Genomic DNA, 22,431 nt, shown 5'->3' with positions numbered 1-22,431 from the left:
TTTTTAGAAATCTAAGGCGAAAAGAAGGATTGACAATTACCGTACAGACACAAGGTCGACATAAATCGAAACAATCCGTATTCCACGTACCGCGTGTAAATTGCTTTTTAGAACGGTCGGAAAGGTCGAAATTTCAACTGTTTGCAATCGTGTGCGTGACTTGCAGCGGCTGCTATTGCGTATCTATATATCTGGCTTTATACTCCGTGGCGTTCGAGGATTTCGGCGCGACGTGTTCGTCGTATGTGTAATGTGTGTTTCGTGAATCGCAGTGGTGTGGCGTAGATTTCAACGACAATGATGTCGCGTAGGTGATCTTCCGTAAAAAGTATATAAAAAAAATAAACAAGTAATAATAAAAGAAAAACAAAATACAACCAAGAAGAACCAGTGCAGTGAATGTATACCTGGGTGCACTTGCTTCGCCCAGGTGATACCGTAATAATCGCATACCCTGACGGTATACTGAATAATAAAAGAAAAGTAAATACCAAGAGCATTACGAGGCTAAATCTACAGAAATATACAACAAACAAATAATAATCTCTTTGTAATACAGAGATTGAAGTCACAGAGAGTCAAATAGTAATTAATCCGCGAGGTTGTACATACATACTACCTGCTTTTCTTCCCTCCTTTCTTTTCTTCCCTCGTTCCTTTCATTATTATTATTTTTTTTTTCTCATCCATGTCGTTCTCTCTCTCTTTTTGGCTCCAGTTCGTAACCAAAATGGCGGCGACTGGCGCTAGTAGTACGATTGGCGCTGAGCAACACATCCGCGGACTAGTAGCAGAGCGAACAATCGAATAACTACAATAAACTCGCCTGCTATTTCGCGCACTAAAAATATATCTGTTTTCATTCGTTTTTAATCCATGGAGAGTTCGTTCAAGGATTAATAGACAATCCTTGCGTGATTTTGTGTTGGTAACATTTGTTTATAATAAACGATCTGTGGAGAGAAACAGAGAGAGAGAGAGAGGGCGAGAGAGTGAGAGAGTAAAAAATGCGGAGGGAATAGAAGAGGACGGAAAAAAAAAAATTTATTCCCTACAAAGAGGCGAAGTCGCCTGTTACTTCGTCCGTACCAACAATTTGATATTAATCGACGATATATAACTGGTATTTACCGATTATTTTCAGAAGGAAGGAAAAGACAGAGATAAAAGAAAAGTGATTTTCACATTTAATACACACAAACCTACGTTATAACCAATGCGGTAGCGGCGCGATGCCTGCTGCACCGTATCGTCAACCTATTCTCGACAAGTGCAGCACTGCCATCGGTGAAAACATTTCGAAGAAGATCGTTAAACACCATCGTTCCAAAACTTTGAACATACTGATTCAGAATTCGCACGATAATCTACAATAAGTAAGTAAATGCGACGATTATCCGCTACTTGCCTCACTGCCTTTGCCTCGCGTATATTTCTTGTCCTCCGTTCTGAACGCTGATCATTCCATATTACGATTACATCTTTGCCCCCTTTATTCTCTTTCTCTTCACTCTACTATTCTTTTCTTTGTTTTTTTAGTAAATCGAAAACGAACTTTCCTTCTACAACATTTGTTTGTCGTTTCCTCGTTGCTCACTTCATTCTCGTCCGTTATCTGCGTTCTATGTGTGAGTGTGTATTTTTGCGTGTTGTGTGCTATCGTTCGCGTACATATGTGCATTTTTTAGCCTGCTGCATGTGCCCCGCGTCTTTATTTATCGCCTATATTTTCATTGCAGTGGACAATGAGTTAGTTTTCGTTATCGATGCTCGTAACTTGAGACTATTACTTTCAAATTTTTAATACTGGGTGATGAAGCTTTCAAATTTTGGCTATTCTTATACCTTTGTTGTTGTACGTGTCCTTATGTATGCTATCTATCTTGACTGTGAACAGCTCACTTTCCTGATAGGTTATGATTCGATAATCAATGACTGTGCAGAATCAAGTACCGTAAATTAGGCTCACTGCCATTTCAACCCCCTTGCAACCATTTTTCAACCATTTTTTTAATCAAACTCTTTTCTTTCGACGCCTCTCCAGACGGAACACCGATTCAGCATAACCGCAACGTCAAACTTTTCGGTCAGTGACGGTGATCGGTTTGTGTGATTACTTTTGTAGCTTTTGTCATTCTTATTACATGTTATTTTAAGTATTTATACAATGAAGAACGGCCTTGAGGGGTGCTCTAGGTTACACTAAAGAATTGTGCTTTGTTTGAATTTTATCTGGCTTGTAGAATGTTCAGGAACTTTCTTTTTCATCTTTAGTCTGTGGCAATGAATAAGAGTTCAAACATGCTACTGGAAGTCATAGTAAATTGCAAAAGTCTGTTTCTTAAGTTTTTCTGATTAATGCGCAACGGTTTGTTTCATCATCTTATGATTTAAAAATAATTTTAACCTTTGATGACAATGAAACATGGAAGCAAGAGTACAGTGATATCAACTCTGATTATCGAAAAGAAAGTTTGTTTCGACGAAAATTTTTTGTTGTAGTGTGAATATTTTTTACAAATTTATGCAGGATAGCATTCTTGAGCAAAAAGCTGGATACGATTCTTTAGCTACTAATAAAGTCGTAATTTTTAAAGTAAGGCTTTGCTGCATTTAGACAGCTATTTTTACATCGGAGAAATAAAGTGACGATGATTTGGGAGTGGATTTATTTTTTGTCAACGACGAGCTAGGTTTTTAATAAACTGCTTGTCTTTATTTCCAGATAAATAACATTCACACGGAAAACATCTTTCAAAATGAAGATTGATCGTTGTAGATTGAAAAAATGCACTTCCGAAGTGGTAAGCAATGGATTAATTATGAAATGAACTTGAAAAACTCTGACGACCTCTAATTCTTTTGTACAAAAGAATTTTGACTTACTTAGGCGACTGATCAATGTAACCTTTTTTGAAATCATATGAATATTCTTGGATATTTTCAGCCTGCCGAATGTCAGGCGCTGATAAGCAAGTTGCGTTCGTGTTCGCACGCCGAATTGCTAGAAGAACTGAAGCAAATAGATGCCTGGACATTCGGAAAGTGCGAATTGTTCCATTGGATCGATGTATTAGACCTGAGTGACAGTATTCTTGAAGAAGCCGCAGCTAGATCACCCGATAACCAATGGGAACTCGCATGTGATCTTCCTCAAAACAGAGAGGTATGAAGAACAGAAACAATAAAATCTACTAATACAGATCGAATATTGATACGGTCAGCGGGTTTTCATAAAAAATTAAATAGATGAGTAAGTGAATAAATACATGCACTGCAAAAGGAACGTCTTGATAACTTACAGATTTTAGTATTTATTCATGTCTGATTTGAAACAAAATTTGGAATAATTTGCCTGAAGCTTGATATAGATTTAAATTATTTGATTCGAATTTAAATCCTTCAAGTATAAGAAATTGTTTTATTTTTTTTTACAAGTTATAATCCGAATTAAGGCGTGGTTTTCCTAGGAGTTTGAAATCTGCATAATTATTACTCACATATAATAAAAGGCATGTACGGTTTTCATGCTATATTTAAGTAACATGTAAAATTACAAATTGCTCTTCTTTTACAGGCAAAAGAACTGCTTCTCTGGGTACTACACTTCACCACCCTCCTGATCGAGCACTCTTTTTCACGACATTTGTACAATAGTATGGAACATCTAGTTACATTATTGTCGAGTTGCGACATGCATGTTGTCCTCGGCGTGTTGAATCTTCTCTACATGTTTAGTAAACGTAGTAATTTTATTACTCGTTTAAATAGCGACAAACGTCAAGCTTTACTCAGCCGTTTGAATCACTTGGCTGAGGTAAGAAACATTACTTTTTCTATTTTTATTTGCTGCGAAATTCAAGTTTGTTTTATAAATATATAATTCATGTAAGGTATGGATTTATACAAATTGGTTCTGTAGGTTTTGAGTAATTTTTTAACATTCTTTCTAGCATTTTAACACGTATGTATTGAACTGGTTCGTTATTTAGTGTTATATTATAACCTTTCAGAGCTGGGGTGGAAAAGAGAATGGATTTGGCCTTGCTGACTGCTGCAAAGAACAGCCGGAGAAGGTAAAACAGTTTTTCATTTGAATTTTCATTCGGATTTTTTTCATTCATAGTTGTAGAAGATAACATTTATGAGAGAAATTCAAATATCACCAACTCCAAATTTAATCGAATTATCTCAAACTCCAATTCAACTTGCTATTTATAAAGCTGATATAATAATATTTTCAAATTGAAAAACAGCCATTTCCTGCTAGTGCGACTACTCTGCACTTTGAGTTTTACGCCGAAAATCCAATCGTATTTACAACAACGTCAGCAACAACGACAGCAACGACAACAACAACAACAACAACGATGGCAACAGAACCAGCCATGTCAAGTAGCGGAAGTGCCAGCGGAGGATCAAGTAACAAGAAGAGTGGTCAGACAAATTTGGTCACTTATATCCATATCGAGGGTGTCGACAAACTCCGTAAAACTCCGGCACAAATAATGAACGATTTATTAAAATCGTACAATGTTCCTCAAGAACGACAGGTTGGTATTTACTTAAACTACTTGTATCATTTTAACTTATCGATCACTTATATACTTCTTCAATAATTTTGTGCTCGCTTTTTATGTCAATAAAGTTTCACAAAATTCATGTGTTCACTTTTCAGATGGCCTTGTTAACTCATATCAGATTGGCACACAGTTTCTCAGATTATCGAAGACGTCTGCAATGTGTTCAGGCAAGATTACAAGCGCTCTCTGTACTTGTATATAGTAACGCTCTCCAAGAAAATGCTCACAGTTTATTGCACGCTGGCTTGTTAGAAGAGCTGGTCGAACTTCTGGAGCTCCCTCATGCTCACCTTGTAGAAATTCGTGCCGCAGCCCTACGGACATTAACTAGCATTATACATCTAGATCGTAATCCACATTTCCCAAAGTGAGTACCTTTGTGTCTTTTGGTTTGTTATCTTTTACGAATTATCCACTGTGGTACTAAACATCGTTTTTTTTTGTTTTTCTTGAATGAAGGAAACCAGGTTCTCGTTTGAACATGATAATAGATGTTACCGGTGCAAGTTCGTATCATGGTTTTCTACCTGTGCTCGTGCGAACTTGTATTTCTACTTTGACATCGCCACAACCCGATGGACAACCCTTTCCACTTCCCCTAGCCACAGCTTTGTTCAGCTTTCTTTATCATCTTGCCAGTTATGAAGCTGGTGGAGAAGCTTTGGTCAGTTGCGGAATGATGGAAAGTCTTCTGAAAGTTATCAACTGGCCGGGAAGCGAGCTTGAACACATTACAGTGAGTGTTAAAGCAAAAGGTTTAACGAATTTAATGGCACGGAAAGCTTCTCTCTACTTTTCTACCCAAATAAAAGCCTTTAATGATTTACTGTTCCATTATTTTCTCTATTTACAGTTCGTCACACGAGCTGTGCGAGTTATAGATTTGATAACAAACATCGACATGCAAGGGTTCCAAGCCCACGGAGGCCTGGTTAGTTTTATAAATCGATTGGATATGGAAGTGAACGTCTGCAGAAAGGAACAGCCTTTCGAAATTGAACCTCAGCAGCAATCGAATCAAGAAAATCAACAGCAACAACAGCAGCAACAGCAGCAATCGCCTGCCGATAGGCCTGCAGAGGTGGACGATGACTCAAACCCTCCCACAGCCCCCCAAATGAACGAGACCTTCGATGACCGTGAGGAATCGTTGAACCTGATGGAATTTTCCGAGGATGAAAATGCTGCCTCGAAAGTAGAGGACAAACGTGAACCTTTGCCCGATTACTCGGGAGCTAAGACAGGGAAAACCTGCCTTCCACAAAGGGCAGCACTTCTCAAGTCTATGCTCAATTTTCTGAAGAAAGCTATTCAAGATCCAGCATTCACTGACAGTATACGTCACGTAATGGAAGGGACTTTGCCAGCCTCATTGAAACACATTATTAGCAACTCCGACTACTACGGACCTTCCCTATTTTTACTTGCTACGGATGTTGTTACAGTTTACGTTTTTCAAGAACCTTCGCTACTGTCTTCCCTGCAGGACAACGGCCTTACTGATGTCGTTCTGCATGCTCTGCTAATCAAAGATGTAAGTGAATTTATTGTTCGATACACTTCATACTTTCCCTTGTCTTTGAATTTCGCTCTTACATTTTACTTGTATCAACAGGTACCTGCAACCAGAGAAGTATTGGGATCTTTGCCCAATGTGTTTAGTGCATTATGTTTAAATCAACGAGGATTAGAGTCTTTCGTAAAGTGTCGGCCGTTTGAACGTCTGTTCAAAGTCCTTCTTTCCCCTGTTTATCTCTCTGCAATGCGACGTAGACGAAGCGCCGATCCGCTCGGTGACACAGCTTCCAATCTCGGTAATGCTATGGATGAATTGATGAGGCATCAGCCTAGTCTCAAAGTCGACGCTACGGCTGCGATTATCAAGGTATTACACACGTAATTTCAAATACTTTTCATCACGAAATGTAACACTTTGGATCGAGCATAACTTTCTGACTCATGTATTTATGTCCCTTAAAAATCACCAGCTTCTAGAAGAACTTTGCCTTTTGGGTTGTGATCCTCGCTACGTTTGTTGGCGTGCGGCAAGCAAGTCCGAAAACTCACCGTCGAGCTCGAGTTCGAGCAATCGTCAGTCCTCAGGACAATCTGTCGGTGTTGGTGTCGGCGATGGAAGTGGCGGCGCCGGAGGAGGGGGTGGAAGTAGCAGCGACGAAGAAGACGAAGATGAGGAAGAAGCAAGCACTAGTTCGCATCCTCAACGCGAAGAGCAGCCATCTCCGTCTCCCGCTCAGCCTGGACCACCACCTCAACCACGGGAAAAAACACCGATAGCTTTAGTCGACTATATTCACAATGTGATGAAATTCGTCGATGCCATACTGAGCAACAACTCGACTGACGATCACTGCCGAGAATTCGTAGCCCAAAAAGGACTGGTCCCACTTCTGTCTATCCTGGGATTGCCAAATCTTCCAGTCGACTATCCAGTTGCTCAGGCGGCGCAGGCTGTGGCTTCGGTTTGCAAAAGCATTCTGGTTAGTTCCAAGATTTGGTAAATTCTTTTACAGTGACGTTACAAACTTAGAACTATGTTCAATTGATTTTTGTTTTACAGAATTTGGCACACGAGCCTTTGGTACTCAAAACAGGATTGTCCCAACTCAATGAAGTCTTGAATCTTCTAAAACCGCTTCATTGTCACATGGAATCCCCTGGAGGGTCGGTTCTTCTACACGAATTAGCTTCAGCTCCTAATTTAGAGACTGCTTTTACCAGCGATCAGGCTACGCCTCTACTTCACGCCATGAACGCGGCTCACGGCTACGTTGTCATGTTTGTTCACGTCTGCCGAACCGGCCAAAGTGAAATACGCAACCTTTCAATGAATCATTGGGGATCTGATCTTGGGTTGACTGTCCTCAAAGGCCTGTCCGAATTATATACCTCACTTGTATGGGAAAGTACACTCCTATTGGCACTCTGCAGTGACGACATCATTCCTGCAGGTTGTGATTTTGGGAAAGAAGATATGGACAAATTAGTACCCCTGGAACTTAGGGTGAGATATTTTGAATCTAGGAGTATAAAATTTGGTCAAGTTACACATCGTTCATTCAATAATTGTTATTGATGTAATTTTCCATTCACTTGTTAAACAGACTGAGGGCGAACCATCGTCCTCATGGGCTGCCACTACCTCGTCTGATATGGGTAGCAACGGAATGACGACCGCTATGGAAGCATTGAGTACAGATCCACCGCCAGTATCGATGGAGGTAATCAAAACTCAGGAATTAATTGCGCTAAGGGTTCGTTGATTGATAATAGGTTCTGAATTTTTATCCTTGAGCTGTTTTTTTGCTCGTTATTCGACTACTAGAATAATTGTGAAATAATAATTACTTCATTAAAATTAAGAAAAAAATCAAGGATTTCAATAATTTTACGAAGCATTTGCATTGAAATAAAGTAATCTATATCTGTATTCTCTTGTTCTAAAAATCTAACAGGTCGACGACAAGCCAAGCAGCGTAACTGGCAGAACGTCACCAAGTACTCATCAATTAAAGTACATCAAACCTTTGCTCGGGGCTTCATCACGTCTTGGAAGAGCCTTAGCCGAGTTATTTGGCCTTCTTGTAAAGGTGCGGCAGCGTTCAATTAGACGATTATTTTTTACTTGAGAGCTGAATTCTATTTTTAATTTTAGTTCCTGAAATTTTCTGTTTTTTTAATTTACAACATCGTGGAATTGATTTCTAGCTGTGCGTTGGATCACCGATAAGACAACGAAGGGGTCAGCAGCTTCCCATGACTCCATCTCTGCCGTCTCAAGCAGCTCGCAGTGTCGCTAAAGCGCTGAATGGCTTGCTGACTCGTGGATTATCATGGGACAAGCTTCCACCTTCTCCAATTCCCAAATTTCGGCTTACATTTCTCATTTGTTCCGTCGGATTTACTTCGCCGATGTTATTCGATGAAAAAAGACATCCATATCATTTGATGCTTCAAACGTTTGTTCACTCTGGAGGCCAGGCAGCGTTCTTTGCGTACGTTATGGAATTTTATACGATACTTGAATGTATTAGTTTTTTCGTCGATATTGTATTGTTTTGTAATTTTCATCCACTCACAGTACATTTCATTGGGCATTGTCGGGCGGAGGGCAATTTCCCTTGTCTGAAGGATTGGAGCATCCCAATCTCCCTGATGGAACTGGCGAATTTTTAGACGCCTGGCTGATGCTCCTGGAAAAAATGGTCAACCCAAAAGCCATACTAGATTCACCACATGCAGTTTCCTCCAAAAATATTGGAGTTTACAGAGTTTACGAAACGTTCGATCCTATAAAATATCTCACCGACATCCACAAGGTACTATTATAATACTATCAGACTATTTTATTTGGTATTTCACTTAACGTGACTAGCACCTGTTCGTTTCATTCCAACGAGTATCTAATTCCATCATTTTTTCTACCTCCATTTACAGAAAGCATTCGAAGCTGTAATGCTTATGTGGGGTAAGAAACCATTGAAAAATTATGGAGCACGCATGACCGAATCGATTCTTTCTATTCTTCGTCACATTCTTCGTGGCGAAAAAATCATCAAGGTAAGTTCTTTTGCAACTGTATTGATCAGTTCTCTGTAATATTGGTTGCCAAAAGGAAAAAATTGTTAAATATCTGGTTTTCGAATTCATATCATTCTCAACATCTCGCACAGGAACGTGCTGAAAAAGAAGAAGGTGTAGAGAGTACCTCGACTGCAGCAGGCACCACTGGAGCCAGTAGTTCTGTAAACACTGTAACAGCTTCAACAACGGAGCGTCGAGAAGAGCCTGAAGCAGATGTTAATCCTCAACACTTGCGTCAACTGATGGATATGGGATTCAGCAGAGCTCACTGCATCGAGGCCTTGTTGCATACTCTTAATGTCGAACAAGCCACAGATTACCTTCTCACAAATCCGGCGACTTTGCGTAGAACGGTGAGTTGATTTCACGTAATTAAATTAACAATTATAAGTAGAAAACTAGAAGGATTCTGCTTTTGCCTTTTCACGATTATACGACTATCGCCTTAACTGATATCCTATATTTTCAGGACGCTCCTGCTGGAGATGCTAGTGGACAAGGTTTGATAATGGATCTAGAATTAGTGGATGACGACCAAATAATGCATGCTATAGCAATGTCTCTCGGGGATACAGATCCTCGAAAATATGTCGGCCCAGAAGAACCTGTGAAAGAATCATCACCGAGTAAAAGTATCGACGAATTTACTCACAGCACACTGGAACAGTGCTTAAACTTACTGGATCTCATGCCAGACACTGTCTATCGGATCTGTGATCTCCTGGTTACCATTACGAAACGAAACGGTGATGAATGGCGCGATGGCACTCTACGTCAACTGATTAGAGAAGTAAGTTTAATAAACATCAAATTTCTAACAAATATAACTTGCATAATTTTGGATACATTTTTTTACGGTTTATGTTCTCTCTAGATCGCAGATTTGGTTGACTTCCTGATCGATATCGCCGAAAATGGTGGGGAAAATAATGGAACGCGACTAATTGAGTGCGAAGAAGCTAGCAAGGTTGCCGGTCGCATATACCTGTATACTTTATTCTTTGAGGTAGGTTTGAAACGACAGATCACTTTATTAATCAAGATAGAAACAGAGAAAAATTCTCTACACTTTTTCTGCTTTTGTTTTTGCAAATTATCTTCTAGATCATTTTGATTGAATTCCATTTCTTGTAGGGACCGTTCCAAGAGATGCGCGTACCTTGCGCACAAATAGTGGCAGAATGTGGCATCACAGAGAAACTTGTGAAGCTATTGGTAGTCAGCGAAGGACCGCTTACCGAATCAAAATCAAATAAAAATTCCAAAGAAAACAAGGACGCTGCTGCAGCAAATATAAAGACACCAAAATGGCTGGCGCCGCTACTTCTACTCATAGATCGTCTTGAAAAAGTCGCTGTTCTTACACAGAGAAAACAACTCATGCACAAGGTAAGCAATACACTTGCTTTTGTAACGCTTTTCATATACCTCAGTTACTTCGAAATAGACTTCATGATGTTTGACCGCATCACCTCACTTGTTAGGTGACAAACCGAACGTGGAAATGGTTCGACCTGAGTACCGGAAAGTGGACACCGTACTCAGCCATCAATAACCGTGCTATTAACGATGCTTATCGGGCAGGAGAATCCAACGTTAGAATAACTTGCGGTAGGCGTCGTTATCTCATCACTTTTTCATGCATGACACAAGTGAACGAAGACAGCGACAACAGAAGACCCATAACGATGGAATTCAAACTGAAAAATTCCACTGGAGAAGATGGCAATCCCACTACCGAATCAAACATGGATACCGAGGGTTGTCCAAGTCCCGCTATCAGTCCTGAAGAAGATAAACGTAACGCCGTCGTTCAGGGATTAGACCCTGCAGTTGCGCCAAACATTGTTCGGTATGTGCCAGTTTCTTTTATTCAAAACAAACCGGAAGACAAATAATAACTAATTGAACTCATTTACAGCGCGTGTGTTAAACTCCTGGCAATACCGGTCGATCGAGACGCTTTGCACGCCTTGATGAAAGTCTGCCTACGTTTAACTAGAGATTATAGAAATGCTGAGGTATTCGCCCGAGAAGGTGGCGTGAAACTGTTACTCGACATGACACAAGGAAGCAGTTTTATCGGCTGTATTAGCCTCAGTACTCTACTGATTAGACACACTTTGGAAGAACCGCGAACGCTCTGTCTTGCAATGGAAAAGGTGAGGAAAAATTGCATCACGATAACTTGAAAATCTGTGAATTTTCAAAGAATAAATCCTTTGCCTAACGAGTGGTAAATCTTATTGTTTCAGGTTGTTCGAGCTCGTACTTTAACCAACATTCCACCTGCTTATAAAGAAATATTATACATGACGAGGCAAATCAGCAGTGCCGTCTGTCGTAATCCAGAAGTCTACAGAGAAGTATGCGAGAATATTCTCAGAGTCGATATCAATGTCTTGAAACGTAAGTTCGGTAATTCCGTTTGAAAAAAAAAATTAATTTTCAACCACACCAATAATAAGTTATCCACAATTGAATTAGGAATATTTGATCAACTTAATTGCATGTTCAGAGGGATAAAAAAATTATGATGAATTTGCGTTTCCTCACCAGGTGACGATGTCGATAACAGATTACTCGTCAAAGCGCTCCCACCTACTCATTCACCAGCTATGCCAATGGTTGAAGAAGTTTCGGTCGGCGTTATCCAAGACCTTTTGAACGCGCTGATCAAACCAATGCCTGTGCTAGCGGACGAGGCTATGTCGTCGACACCAATCGGAAGTCCGGAGAAAAAAACAACCCCTCATTCGACCTCATCGTCAACGAGTGTAGCCTCGACATCCCGTCGAGACATACTTCGCAACAGTAGTGCTACACCGGCTAACTGTGATGCTCTGGACGACGACGACCAAGTGTCGCAATTAACACCATTGAAAATATACGCGGATATCAGTAACAACGGTAAAGTTGAGCCTGAGGAAGCGAAAAAACCACTACTGCCAAAATCCGCAATACTGAAAATGCTCGCCGAAGCTGTACGCTCATACGGTGCGGTTGCAAATCTCATCACCGAGCACACGTATCGCGCGGGACAAAGCGAACTCGTCGTCGAGGATACGACAGCCCTCGCTTTTCTTCTCGACAAACTGCTACCAATGCTCCCGGAAAATACTTGTGACAGACAGTGCAGCAGCATGGCACGAATGCTCATCGCTGCTCTAGCTTCATGTAATCATTCGCCAGATGCGCAAACCACGCTTGTAACAGAGGTGAAGGCCGCCCTTACGCGATCTCTGGCGCTTCCTGAGAGCTCCGAGAAACATGCTCAGCTTCAGCTTTTGATAGGGCTTATATCGACTATGATCGATAACTGTCCACCTACAGCTCACACTCATCTTAGAGCATCATTGAAACTTAGTCAGTACAGCAACGTCAACAACATTGTTAGAATTATGCTGAAGAAGGGCATAGTCACTGATTTGGCAAAAATACCTCACAGTCTCGATCTTTCTAGTCCGAATATGGCTGGGACTATTAACGCCGCCTTAAAGCCGCTCGAAACTCTATCCAGAATTATAAATCAGCCCATGCCTGGCGCTGTTAGTTCAAAATTCAGCAAACCAAAGAACAATAGAAATGCTCAAGAGGAAACTGGAATCGGTGAACAAACTGGGACCACAAATTCTGAGGCTACTCATGCCGTTGGCGAAGAGCCGAACGAAGACGCCGAAAACACAGAACACGATATCTCTGTAACTGCCGAGAGCTTGGAACCCACTTCTGAAAGTCATGTTCACGAAGAAGGTGACGAAGCTGCGTTGGATGATATTATGGACCAACTTTTGGAGAGGTAAAATTGTGTCTCGACGATTATAATTCTCTAATTTCAATGCCTCAGTTGTTTCCATTTACTTTAGGCCTATTGATGTCGTATTTATTGTTTTAAAAGCACTTATCAATCCAACCATTGTTTTTATCCTATATGAAATACAACTTTGAATCGATGTTCAGAATTTTTACACATTCGTCTGTTTAAAAATATATTCTCTTTGCTTTAGTACAGTATTTATAATCAAGTAGTGTACTTTTCCCTAGGGACGGCTCGGCCATCACGGAGGAGCCGCCCTCTCGGCCTCACAGACCAATGGATATTGATGAGGAAAGTTTAGCGATGCGAGAAGCAGAAGGTGAATTCGATCCTGCACGTGACACAACAGTAAGATTAACATCCTTTCTGTAATGTTGGTCTATTCCCTCAATGTTTAGCCTTGATGTTAAATAATTTTTTAAAACCATAGGAGGACCTGATGAGCTCTGATTCCGACTCTGACAGCAATCCATCCGACGATAACGAGGATGAAGTTCAAGACGATGATGACGATGAAGAGGAAGAAGAAGACGACGGTAAATATTTCAAAAAGCTAATTTGAATTCAGCATTTCAGCATTTTTACTTAGCAATCTCCTGTCTGTACTGTAATTTTAATTCGACTTAATAGCTGAAGAGAACGAAGAGGAGGAAGAGGAAGAGGAAGAAGGTTCCTCAAATTACGAAGAAGATGGCATGGAGTTTTACGACGACGTCGGAGAAGGCGTTTTCCGCATGCTGCCATCAGCTGATCGGGACAGCGGGAATGTAGTCATGATTCAACACAGTTACGATAATCACGACAATGGATCATCAACTCCGGCATCGACGGGTCCAAGTCTTCCTTGGAATACCAATTTTCCATTACCTTTTGGAATCTTTGACGATCCGACCGCAGTTGAAAGTAACGGTAATAAAAATGGCTGAATTTACTTTTCATTTATGTTTTAATATTTCTCCCAATTTTAATACTGAATATTCTGTTTCGTAAATTTAAGTCGTTCAGATCCGTCATTTGTACTCATCGATACTCATACGTAATATTGTCTTGAATAGGAATCAATTCACATCCTTTACTGATGGCACGAAATAATTTGGAGGCTGCATCGTTGCCAGCTTCCAGAGCTCAACGTACCCTTCGTCAACGTCGTTATCAGTACCTCCAGTTGGCGAATCCTCGCAATACCAATCCGCCTGTAATTCTACAGAGGTATGTTGTTTGTGTTGTGTTTTTCTGTTCTTACAAAATTATTAAGTAGGTTTTTAATGAATTCTGTTAGGCTTAAAATGAAACAAAATTTTTTTATCGCTTGAACCTTTCAGACTTCTTGGACCAACAGCTCAAACATTGCCGTTAGCCACGAGTCAAGTATTAGCATCGAGTTTTAGAGATACCCGAGTTGTTGTTATGGACAATGGGCTTGGAATATTCACAAATCAGGAAGAAGAACAAATCGATTTCGTTGTGAGTACATTTATAATATTGTCTCCTAGCTAAATGGTGAGAAATAAAACTCATGCGTTCTAATAGAATGCAAAACGAATCGATCTAAAACATTATCTGTATTATTTACTAATTCTGTCAGGATCAAGCCGGATATTTGTTCGGCCCAGGTCTCGCCGCAACTCTAAACAATATTCCTACGGCCTTACACTGGTGGATAGAAGAGAGTAAACTACTCGATGGAGATTCACAGCCTGATTGTTGCGTTGGTAAGCATATTTTATATCATTACCTCGATGCTCACGGCATCAAACCTTTGCATTGTTTTCTCTCCAAGTTTTATCACGAAATCTATGACATGAATTATTTTTTGATGCAGGAGTTGTACAGAAGCTTATACCCGGGCTTGAGAAGTACAGAAATATAGAATTAGCAGAAAGGAAAGAAAAGCGTAAAAAGCACAACACTGGCGACAAGGAGCCAGAAAAAGAGGAAAAATCAGAAAAGGAACAACCAAGTAATACCGAATGTACGTATATCATTTTAATTAATGTTTATTATCAATCTTTCATGGTCCTTTAAAACTTTTTCACACCTAATATTTTTCTCTTTCTTGTTTGACAATCACTATAATTCTTTCCGCAGCCGAGGGAGCTACTACTACTGTGGCCACCGATGAACAAATAACATCAGCCAGTACCAGCACACTGAGAGAAGATACAAGGCAATTAGTTGCGGCTGTTGAAGCTGCAGTAGAAGCAGTAGACGATATTATCGGTAAGATTTGAAGCTGTTTCATTTCATTTCCTTTCCGTAAAAATCTACGAAAATATGATTGAAATAATATTGAAATAATAAGTATAATATAATGTAAAATTATATTTGTATAATTTGAAAAGAAAACTCCTTGCCCTACTCAGAAGTAACAGGAGAAATGGAAGTCACTGTTCAAGAAGATGAGGATCGTGCCCCACCTACTCCTCAAGCCGAACAACGTTCTTCCGAAGTAAGAGATCCTAGGACAGTAACTCGTAATGCAACTCTTGAACTCGCTGAAAGTATTGTGGACTCGGTTCTACGACCAAGCGCATCTGAAGCTACTAGACTGCAACGTGAGTTGAAATTTTCTGTTTCGTACACGGCAACTTGATATCTCAAAAGCTGTTTACCTCAATCAACTTGATCTATTGATTGTAAAATTTCAAATCGTAAAAGTTTATACGCGATTTTTGATACAGGGCAAAACATAAGAAACCCCGAAGACTTGTCGCCCATAAATCTAAGAAATCGTGGTGCAACACCGATACTTGTTGACTTCAATCAAGAGGTCTACCATGATCTTCCAACAGACATCGAGAGCAGCGGTAATCCCACAGATTGGATTAGAAGACTACTGACTGATGACACTCAATTAAACGTTGAGCGAAAGTAAGTCGCAGTAATCAACTTGTGAGATCTTTCTTGTCTCACTTGGTTCGTTACTTTGTTAATTCATATATTTTTTTTCATCAACTTTCTAACATATTTCTTATTGCTATGTTAGTGCCAATGTCGTCAGCCAAGGTCCAAGTTCGTCTTCTGCTGAAAACAATCCACAAGAGTCTGAAAATCAACAACCACCTCAACAGCAAGAGCAACAACTACCTGACGGGGTCGATCCATCTTTCCTTGCTGCCTTACCTGAAGATATGCGCGAAGAAGTTATAGCAGAACAGCTCAGGTACGTTTATTTTTTTCATTTTTAGATTAATATTTTGGCAACGACGTTAATTATTGGACTTGATATTTTTCTTACCAATCATCTTTTATCCATGCATAGGCTTCAGCGTATCAGACAACGTGCGCAAGCTACGGTCGTCGAAGAGCCAACTGGTCCAGTGGAAGTAAACCCAGAATTTTTAGCTGCATTGCCACCTGCTATACAAGAAGAGGTTCTTGCTCAACAACGGCTTGAACAGCAGCGCCATGCTGCTGCATCTGCAAACCCAGAGGATCCTGTTGACGCTGCAGCGTTCTTCCAGAACTTGCAACCTTCCCTGCGACAAGCTGTAAGATAATCGAAAGATTAATCTTGTTAAAAGTAACTTAGGTCAATGAATACGAAGTTTTCGACCAGTTTTATGACGGTTCAGAATGTTGAGTCTGATGAGATTATATCAGCAAATTGTACACTCAGAATTGCAACTTTGTCTTGTTGTTGAACTCTGACAGATTATTATACTGATTTGTTTGTTATTAGACGACTTGTTTTGGTTTTGAATACTGATTTAACCAATTGTTTTCAATGTTTATAACAGATACTCACCGATATGGAGGAATCACAAATATCTGTACTACCCCCAGATCTTGCTCAAGAAGCGCAAAGTCTAAGAAGAGATTGGGAAGCTCGTAATCGACGAATGATGCAAGAGAGAATCCTGAGTCATGTTACTCAGAGCAATCCTGCGTTGTCTAGCATATTGAGGAATTCTGGACGAGGTCGGTTTCTAATGACATCATTTATTTTTTCCACTCATTTCCAAAATTCGAGGCATTACTTTGATTAATTGATTAATAATGTGTAGGCAGAGGAGGAGGCGCTCGTTATGCAATTCATACGGTGCCTCAGCGAGCGCAGTGGAGTTCTTGGAACCCTAGAGGCGAAGGTGGAATCAACCACCAGGGCGCTGGATTACGACTGAGGGGACGTCAACTTCTAGATCATGAATCTATGGCTTGTCTCTTGGTATTGTTGTTTGTCGATGAGCCAAAAATCAACACGTTACGGCTTCACAGGGTAATAAGAAACTTGTGCTACCACGGCAGTACCAGAGAATGGGTCGTTAGGGCCCTACTTTCAATTATGGAACGAAGCAACGATGAAAACAAAGATGCTGCAGCTGATTTTGGTGGGAAATTTAAAAGAAAAGGATTGTATCCGATGATAGACTTTGGGTAGGCGTTAGTCATCGCGTTCTATTCGCAATTTTTGCGATTAATAATCTCTTTTTCTCACGTTGATGTTTGTATATCTTGTCCGTACAGGTTGCCGAAGGTCGCTGAAACACGTAACAGTGCTCAGTCTTGGCTTAATATCAGCATGGATGCTGCGCTCGGTTGCAGAGCAAATGTTTTTCATATAACAAGACATGGCGGTAAGAGATCCGAAAGACAGTGCAACGTTATCGCGATACATCCACAAGCAGCGCCAACCGTATGCAGGTCAGTTATTCAGTTGATAATTCTTCAGTTTCGTGGCAATATTAATGGCGGAGAATTACTGCGATAAAATTACCATAAAATATCGTTGTACTGATTTCGTAAAACTTCCTTTTCAACAGACATACCCTAGAGCTGTTGATATCGTTGGCGAAAAGTTTCCCGGGATATTTTGTACCCCTGAAATCCAAAGAGGCTGAAGAAAAAGAAAAGGAGAAAGAATCAAAAGAGAACAAAGAAAAAGAGAAAGAGACAAATATAGTGAAAGACGAAACTGGAACAAAAGCAAAGTCTACTTCTAAACCTGGAAAGAGTGATTTCCCAGATTTCTGGGACATGCTGTTGCGACTAGACTCTTGCGCTTCCAAGAAGGGAAAATCTGTTGCTCGTACTCACTCTTATTCAAACCTAGGATCAGAACCTGAACAGAGTACGACATCATTCGAGGTTTCCGCATTCGGACAATTGATCTCAATGCTGAATTGGTCAGTGGTTAAAAGAAGTAGCCAACTCACTGATAAATTGCTCAGACTTCTGTCCCTTATATCCATCGGTCTCACAGAAGTTAATCCGTACCGTCGACAAGAAGGAGCCAAGAATAAAAAAGTTGACGTAGGCAAGGAACAGAGCGTCGCGGCCCCTGAAGGACACCTTCGACTGGCGGTCCAAGTTCTGACAAGCAAAAGCTGCTCGGAAGAAGGATTGGAGGATGCTACTGCACTGCTTCTCAATCTTTCTCACTGCCCTGATCCTACCAGACAATTGATATTAAAACTGCTTCTGGAAGGTGCCATGGAACTGGCAAACATGGTTTGCGAACATATCAACGATCTCATGATGGAGCTAAAGGTATTGAATAGGGAAATAAACCGACGATATTCCATTGAAGAACAACCATCAACTAGCTCGGGAAGCGGTGGTCGTGGCATTCTGCACGATCGATTCACTAATGACAACGTCATTGTGACGGCACCTAGCAAAGTTAAAGCAGGCAGCGATCTCCAGCTTCCGTCGATGGGTGCACTTGTCAGCAAAACATCTAGTCAAGCATTCTTTTTACGTATACTAAAAGTTATCGTGCAGATAAGGGAAGCGGTTCGTTTGGCTCATAAGAAAAAAACCGAAGTTAGTCAAACCGCCGAAACTGCTATGGACACTGGTACCACGAGTCAACAACCACCTGTCGCAGTAGCGGAGGAATATGTCGAGGCTGTTGCTATGGATACAACGCAGCCTAACGTTTCTAATACAGAAACTCCTAAAGCTTCGATCGGCAGTACTGAACCTTCGGCTTCGACCGCACGCGACGAGGAAGACAAATCGATATTACCATTGTTGAGCGAGAGCTTGGTGCTTGACAACCTTTGGGAAACTTTGAGCGCTTGTCTACTCGAACTTGAACATACACCTGATCATCACGCCGTCCTAGTCTTACAAGTAAGGACAATCATTTTTATCGATTGACTATTAAGGGGGGTTGTTGAAACGTTGTATTTCAAATTTGAATTTCCCTCGACTAACATGATCTTTATTTCTTTGTCACTATAGCCTGCCGTTGAAGCCTTCTTCCTAGTTCATTCATCATCCAGCACACCGACTCGCGAACGTAACAATGATACAACAACTGAGGCACGAGACGTTGTTCCAGATTTGGCACCTGTCTCACCCATATATTCAGATAACGAAGGTACTTCACAGCCCGAGGCTGTTATCAGTAGTTCCTGGGATATGGCTCCGGCACCACAAGTCACATTGCCGTCGGATCAATTGAAATTCTTGAAATTTGCTGGTACGTTTTTGATGTTTTGTGTTTCATCGCTATAGATTCCCGATTATTCTTGGCATATGTAAGTTTTGAATTATTCATTTGTAATCTTCGTTTTTACAGAAACACATAGGACAGTTCTGAATCAAATTCTTAGACAAACCACAACCCACCTAGCTGACGGACCTTTCTCAGTCCTTGTAGATCACACTAGGGTTTTAGATTTCGATGTAAAGAGGCGTTACTTTAGAACAGAGCTTGAACGAATGGACGAAGGCATACGAAGAGAAGAACTAGCTGTTCATGTACGCAGAAGTCACATATTTGAAGATTCTTTTAGAGAGTTACACCGTAGAAATGCGGACGAATGGAAAAATCGCTTCTACATTGTCTTTGAAGGTATGCAGTGAAATTCCTGTGCTTTATTTATTTGAATAATTTGATCTGATTTTTTTTTTATATATATATTTTTTTTATTCACGTATATCGCAATTAAACTTTGACTAATTTAGGCGAGGAGGGCCAAGATGCTGGAGGACTGCTCAGAGAATGGTACGTGATTATATCGCGAGAGATCTTCAATCCAATGTATGCCTTATTTACCGTGAGTCCCGGTGATCGAGTAACTTACATGATTAATTCGTCTTCGCACTGCAATCCAAATCATCTTTGCTACTACAAATTTGTTGGCAGAGTAATTGGTGAGTAATTATTTTTCAGTTAGTCATAGTTGCGAAAAACCATTGTGTAACGATATTCGTTTTATTATTTACTTAATCACTTATTACTTTGTCTTTACAGCTAAGGCTATTTATGACAACAAACTATTGGAATGCTACTTTACACGTAGCTTTTATAAACACATTTTGGGTATTCTTGTTAAACATACCGATATGGAAAGCGAAGATTATAGCTTTTACAAAGGACTGGTATACCTCACCGAACATAACGTTTCCGATCTTGGATACGAACTCACGTTTTCCGCAGAGGTAACTGAAACACCAATTCCATTCAGCTGTTTGTCTCAAATTTTCTCCTTCGGGAATCACGAACAAGTGCAATTAGATTTAAGAAGAAGAGATATCTCAAGTCGTTAAATTTTTCTTTAATGCTCTTCATAGGTCAATGAATTTGGGGTCAATGACGTACGAGACTTGATTCCAAACGGTCGAAATATCGTTGTTACAGAGGAAACTAAACTAGAATACATTCGTTTGGTCTGTCAGATGAAAATGACTGGAGCGATTCGTAAACAGTGAGTGTTTTTGTGCACCTCCTTTTTATGACCGTGTCAGAATGCACATCAAGAAACTTAATTCAAGTGTTCTACTACATTTTTATTGTTTTTTCTTCAGATTGAACGCGTTTTTGGAGGGATTTTATGACATAATTCCCAAACGACTCATATCTATCTTCAACGAACAGGAACTTGAGCTGTTAATTAGTGGTTTACCTAACGTGGACATCGAAGATCTCAAATCGAACACTGAATATCATAAATACAGTCCAACTTCGTTACAGGTAAGTTTTGTCTTCTGTTCACTAATAATTTACAACGAATGTTCTATAAACGATTATTCTTCATACTTTGGACAGATTCAATGGTTCTGGCGTGCTTTACGCGGTTTCGATCAAGCTGACAGAGCGAAATTCCTTCAATTTGTTACTGGGACTTCAAAAGTACCGTTACAAGGCTTCGGTGCTTTAGAAGGTATGAATGGCGTGCAAAAGTTCCAAATTCATCGAGACGACAGATCAACAGACAGATTACCTTCAGCGCACACATGGTAATTATTGGTTTCATTTAGTTCATGTACAAATATTATTACTGAAAAAGATTCATTGAAATAGGAAAGTGATCAAATATCTGACACTTACTAACTGAGAACGCGCAATTTGTGAAATGAAACTGAATTGAATGGTGTCATGAATATACATATAACTCGACAGTAGTGACCTTGAAACTAATTTTCCTATGTTCGTTTAATCTACAGCTTCAATCAACTCGATCTACCGGTTTACGAAACGTACGACAAGCTGCGCAGTAATCTGTTGAAAGCTATTCACGAGTGTAGCGAAGGTTTTGGATTCGCTTAGATTTGTTAATATCGAGTAACTGACGGCGCATAACGTAAGTTTTCTGTGTAAACACGCTCGTGTCTGTTTGCCTTTTGTTGTCGCAAAAAAATATCTCGATTCGAGACTATATGTGATTTTGTCTCTGGATTCTCTATTTGCACCTATGCATAACGTAACTATAACGGAATAAAATCGTATGAGTATGTACAACAAATCAAGACGTGTAATAAAACCGGAAATACGCGCTTGATCTTCAATCAAGATCTATATACTATAAATAAATGAATTAACAAAACAGAATATATACATATATGTATAAACATTTCGTATATGTATATATTATATTACACCATAATTATAAAATGATAACTTGTAATTATTAAGGTAAATATTTTGATTGCTACCAACGTTAGAGTTTATTTTGTTGAGAAAGATCTTGGGAGAAGATACAGAGCTTAACGATAATTCCCAGCAAAGCGAGATACGGGGAAAGTTAATGAAAATAATTAAGTAACTGATTTAAAAGAAGAAGAAAACGATTCGAATAAAATAAATGAAAAAGAAATATGTTAAGTAAGTTTACCTATAAGCGTAGCCATTAAGATTGATATGTAAGTGTATTAGATAGGACACTAAGTACGTTGTAAGGGTCAAATAGAATGGAAATTGTATTATAATATACTGTAATTAATTGGATGCATTCTGTAACCGACTCGATAACCGAAAAAAGATAAAGAAAGAACCGGAAAAAATGTGAGAAAAAAAAACGAAATTGAGGGAACGAAAAAAATGAATAAAAGGTAGAAAGAAAATCGTGCGAGGTATTAAAAGTGGTAAAAGTTGAGGAAGTGGAAAATACGAGCAAGAGCCTAATAACGATTGAATTATTGATTATTTAATTTGCGATGATGCAGTCAAAGAAGTTTTATGGTTGTACACTATTA

At 39.8% G+C, this 22,431-nt stretch overlaps 1 protein-coding gene across 6 annotated transcripts; it reads left to right on the top strand.

The window, feature by feature from the left end:
* The first annotated feature begins 263 nt into the window (after window positions 1-263).
* On the top strand, window positions 264-22,331 carry LOC107219168 (E3 ubiquitin-protein ligase HUWE1). Of its 6 annotated transcripts, none has more exons than XM_046741243.1 (50): window positions 264-483; window positions 1,145-1,376; window positions 2,726-2,804; window positions 2,948-3,166; window positions 3,578-3,817; window positions 4,014-4,076; window positions 4,257-4,553; window positions 4,679-4,950; window positions 5,043-5,319; window positions 5,437-6,117; window positions 6,199-6,468; window positions 6,572-7,081; window positions 7,162-7,605; window positions 7,706-7,855; window positions 8,057-8,191; window positions 8,310-8,596; window positions 8,683-8,920; window positions 9,039-9,161; window positions 9,275-9,538; window positions 9,655-9,975; window positions 10,060-10,191; window positions 10,320-10,574; window positions 10,670-11,037; window positions 11,107-11,347; window positions 11,441-11,594; window positions 11,745-12,984; window positions 13,215-13,350; window positions 13,433-13,538; window positions 13,633-13,911; window positions 14,058-14,211; window positions 14,325-14,466; window positions 14,588-14,714; window positions 14,825-14,974; window positions 15,091-15,222; window positions 15,345-15,557; window positions 15,684-15,873; window positions 15,989-16,165; window positions 16,265-16,493; window positions 16,743-16,923; window positions 17,010-17,379; window positions 17,470-17,646; window positions 17,766-19,080; window positions 19,192-19,432; window positions 19,532-19,807; window positions 19,921-20,109; window positions 20,210-20,397; window positions 20,530-20,663; window positions 20,764-20,929; window positions 21,005-21,195; window positions 21,403-22,331. In XM_046741243.1, exons 3-50 carry the CDS (start codon window positions 2,760-2,762, stop codon window positions 21,503-21,505), a joined length of 12,792 nt encoding a protein of 4,263 aa, XP_046597199.1. In that variant the 5' UTR covers window positions 264-483; window positions 1,145-1,376; window positions 2,726-2,759; the 3' UTR covers window positions 21,506-22,331. The 6 variants fall into 6 exon arrangements, with proteins under 6 accessions (XP_046597199.1, XP_046597198.1, XP_046597203.1 ...); XM_046741242.1 differs by having other exon boundaries at window positions 264-585; XM_046741247.1 differs by having other exon boundaries at window positions 264-601; window positions 7,706-7,822.
* The last annotated feature ends 100 nt before the right edge of the window (window positions 22,332-22,431 follow it).

This window comes from Neodiprion lecontei, chromosome 5, assembly GCF_021901455.1.
Source record: "Neodiprion lecontei isolate iyNeoLeco1 chromosome 5, iyNeoLeco1.1, whole genome shotgun sequence".
Taxonomy (NCBI): Eukaryota; Metazoa; Arthropoda; class Insecta; order Hymenoptera; family Diprionidae; genus Neodiprion; species Neodiprion lecontei.
Note: the sequence above shows the minus strand (reverse complement) of the source record. Positions and strands in the feature narration are given on the sequence as shown.

Excerpts from the sequence above, each read along its gene's own strand:
- LOC107219168 (XM_046741243.1), top strand. The coding sequence starts at position 2,760 with ATGAAGATTGATCGTTGTAGATTGAAAAAATGCACTTCCGAAGTG. Across the intron at positions 14,715-14,824 it reads ACAGCCTGATTGTTGCGTTG|GAGTTGTACAGAAGCTTATA; the intron begins GTAAGCATATTT and ends TTTTTGATGCAG. Across the intron at positions 20,398-20,529 it reads AACTCACGTTTTCCGCAGAG|GTCAATGAATTTGGGGTCAA; the intron begins GTAACTGAAACA and ends TGCTCTTCATAG.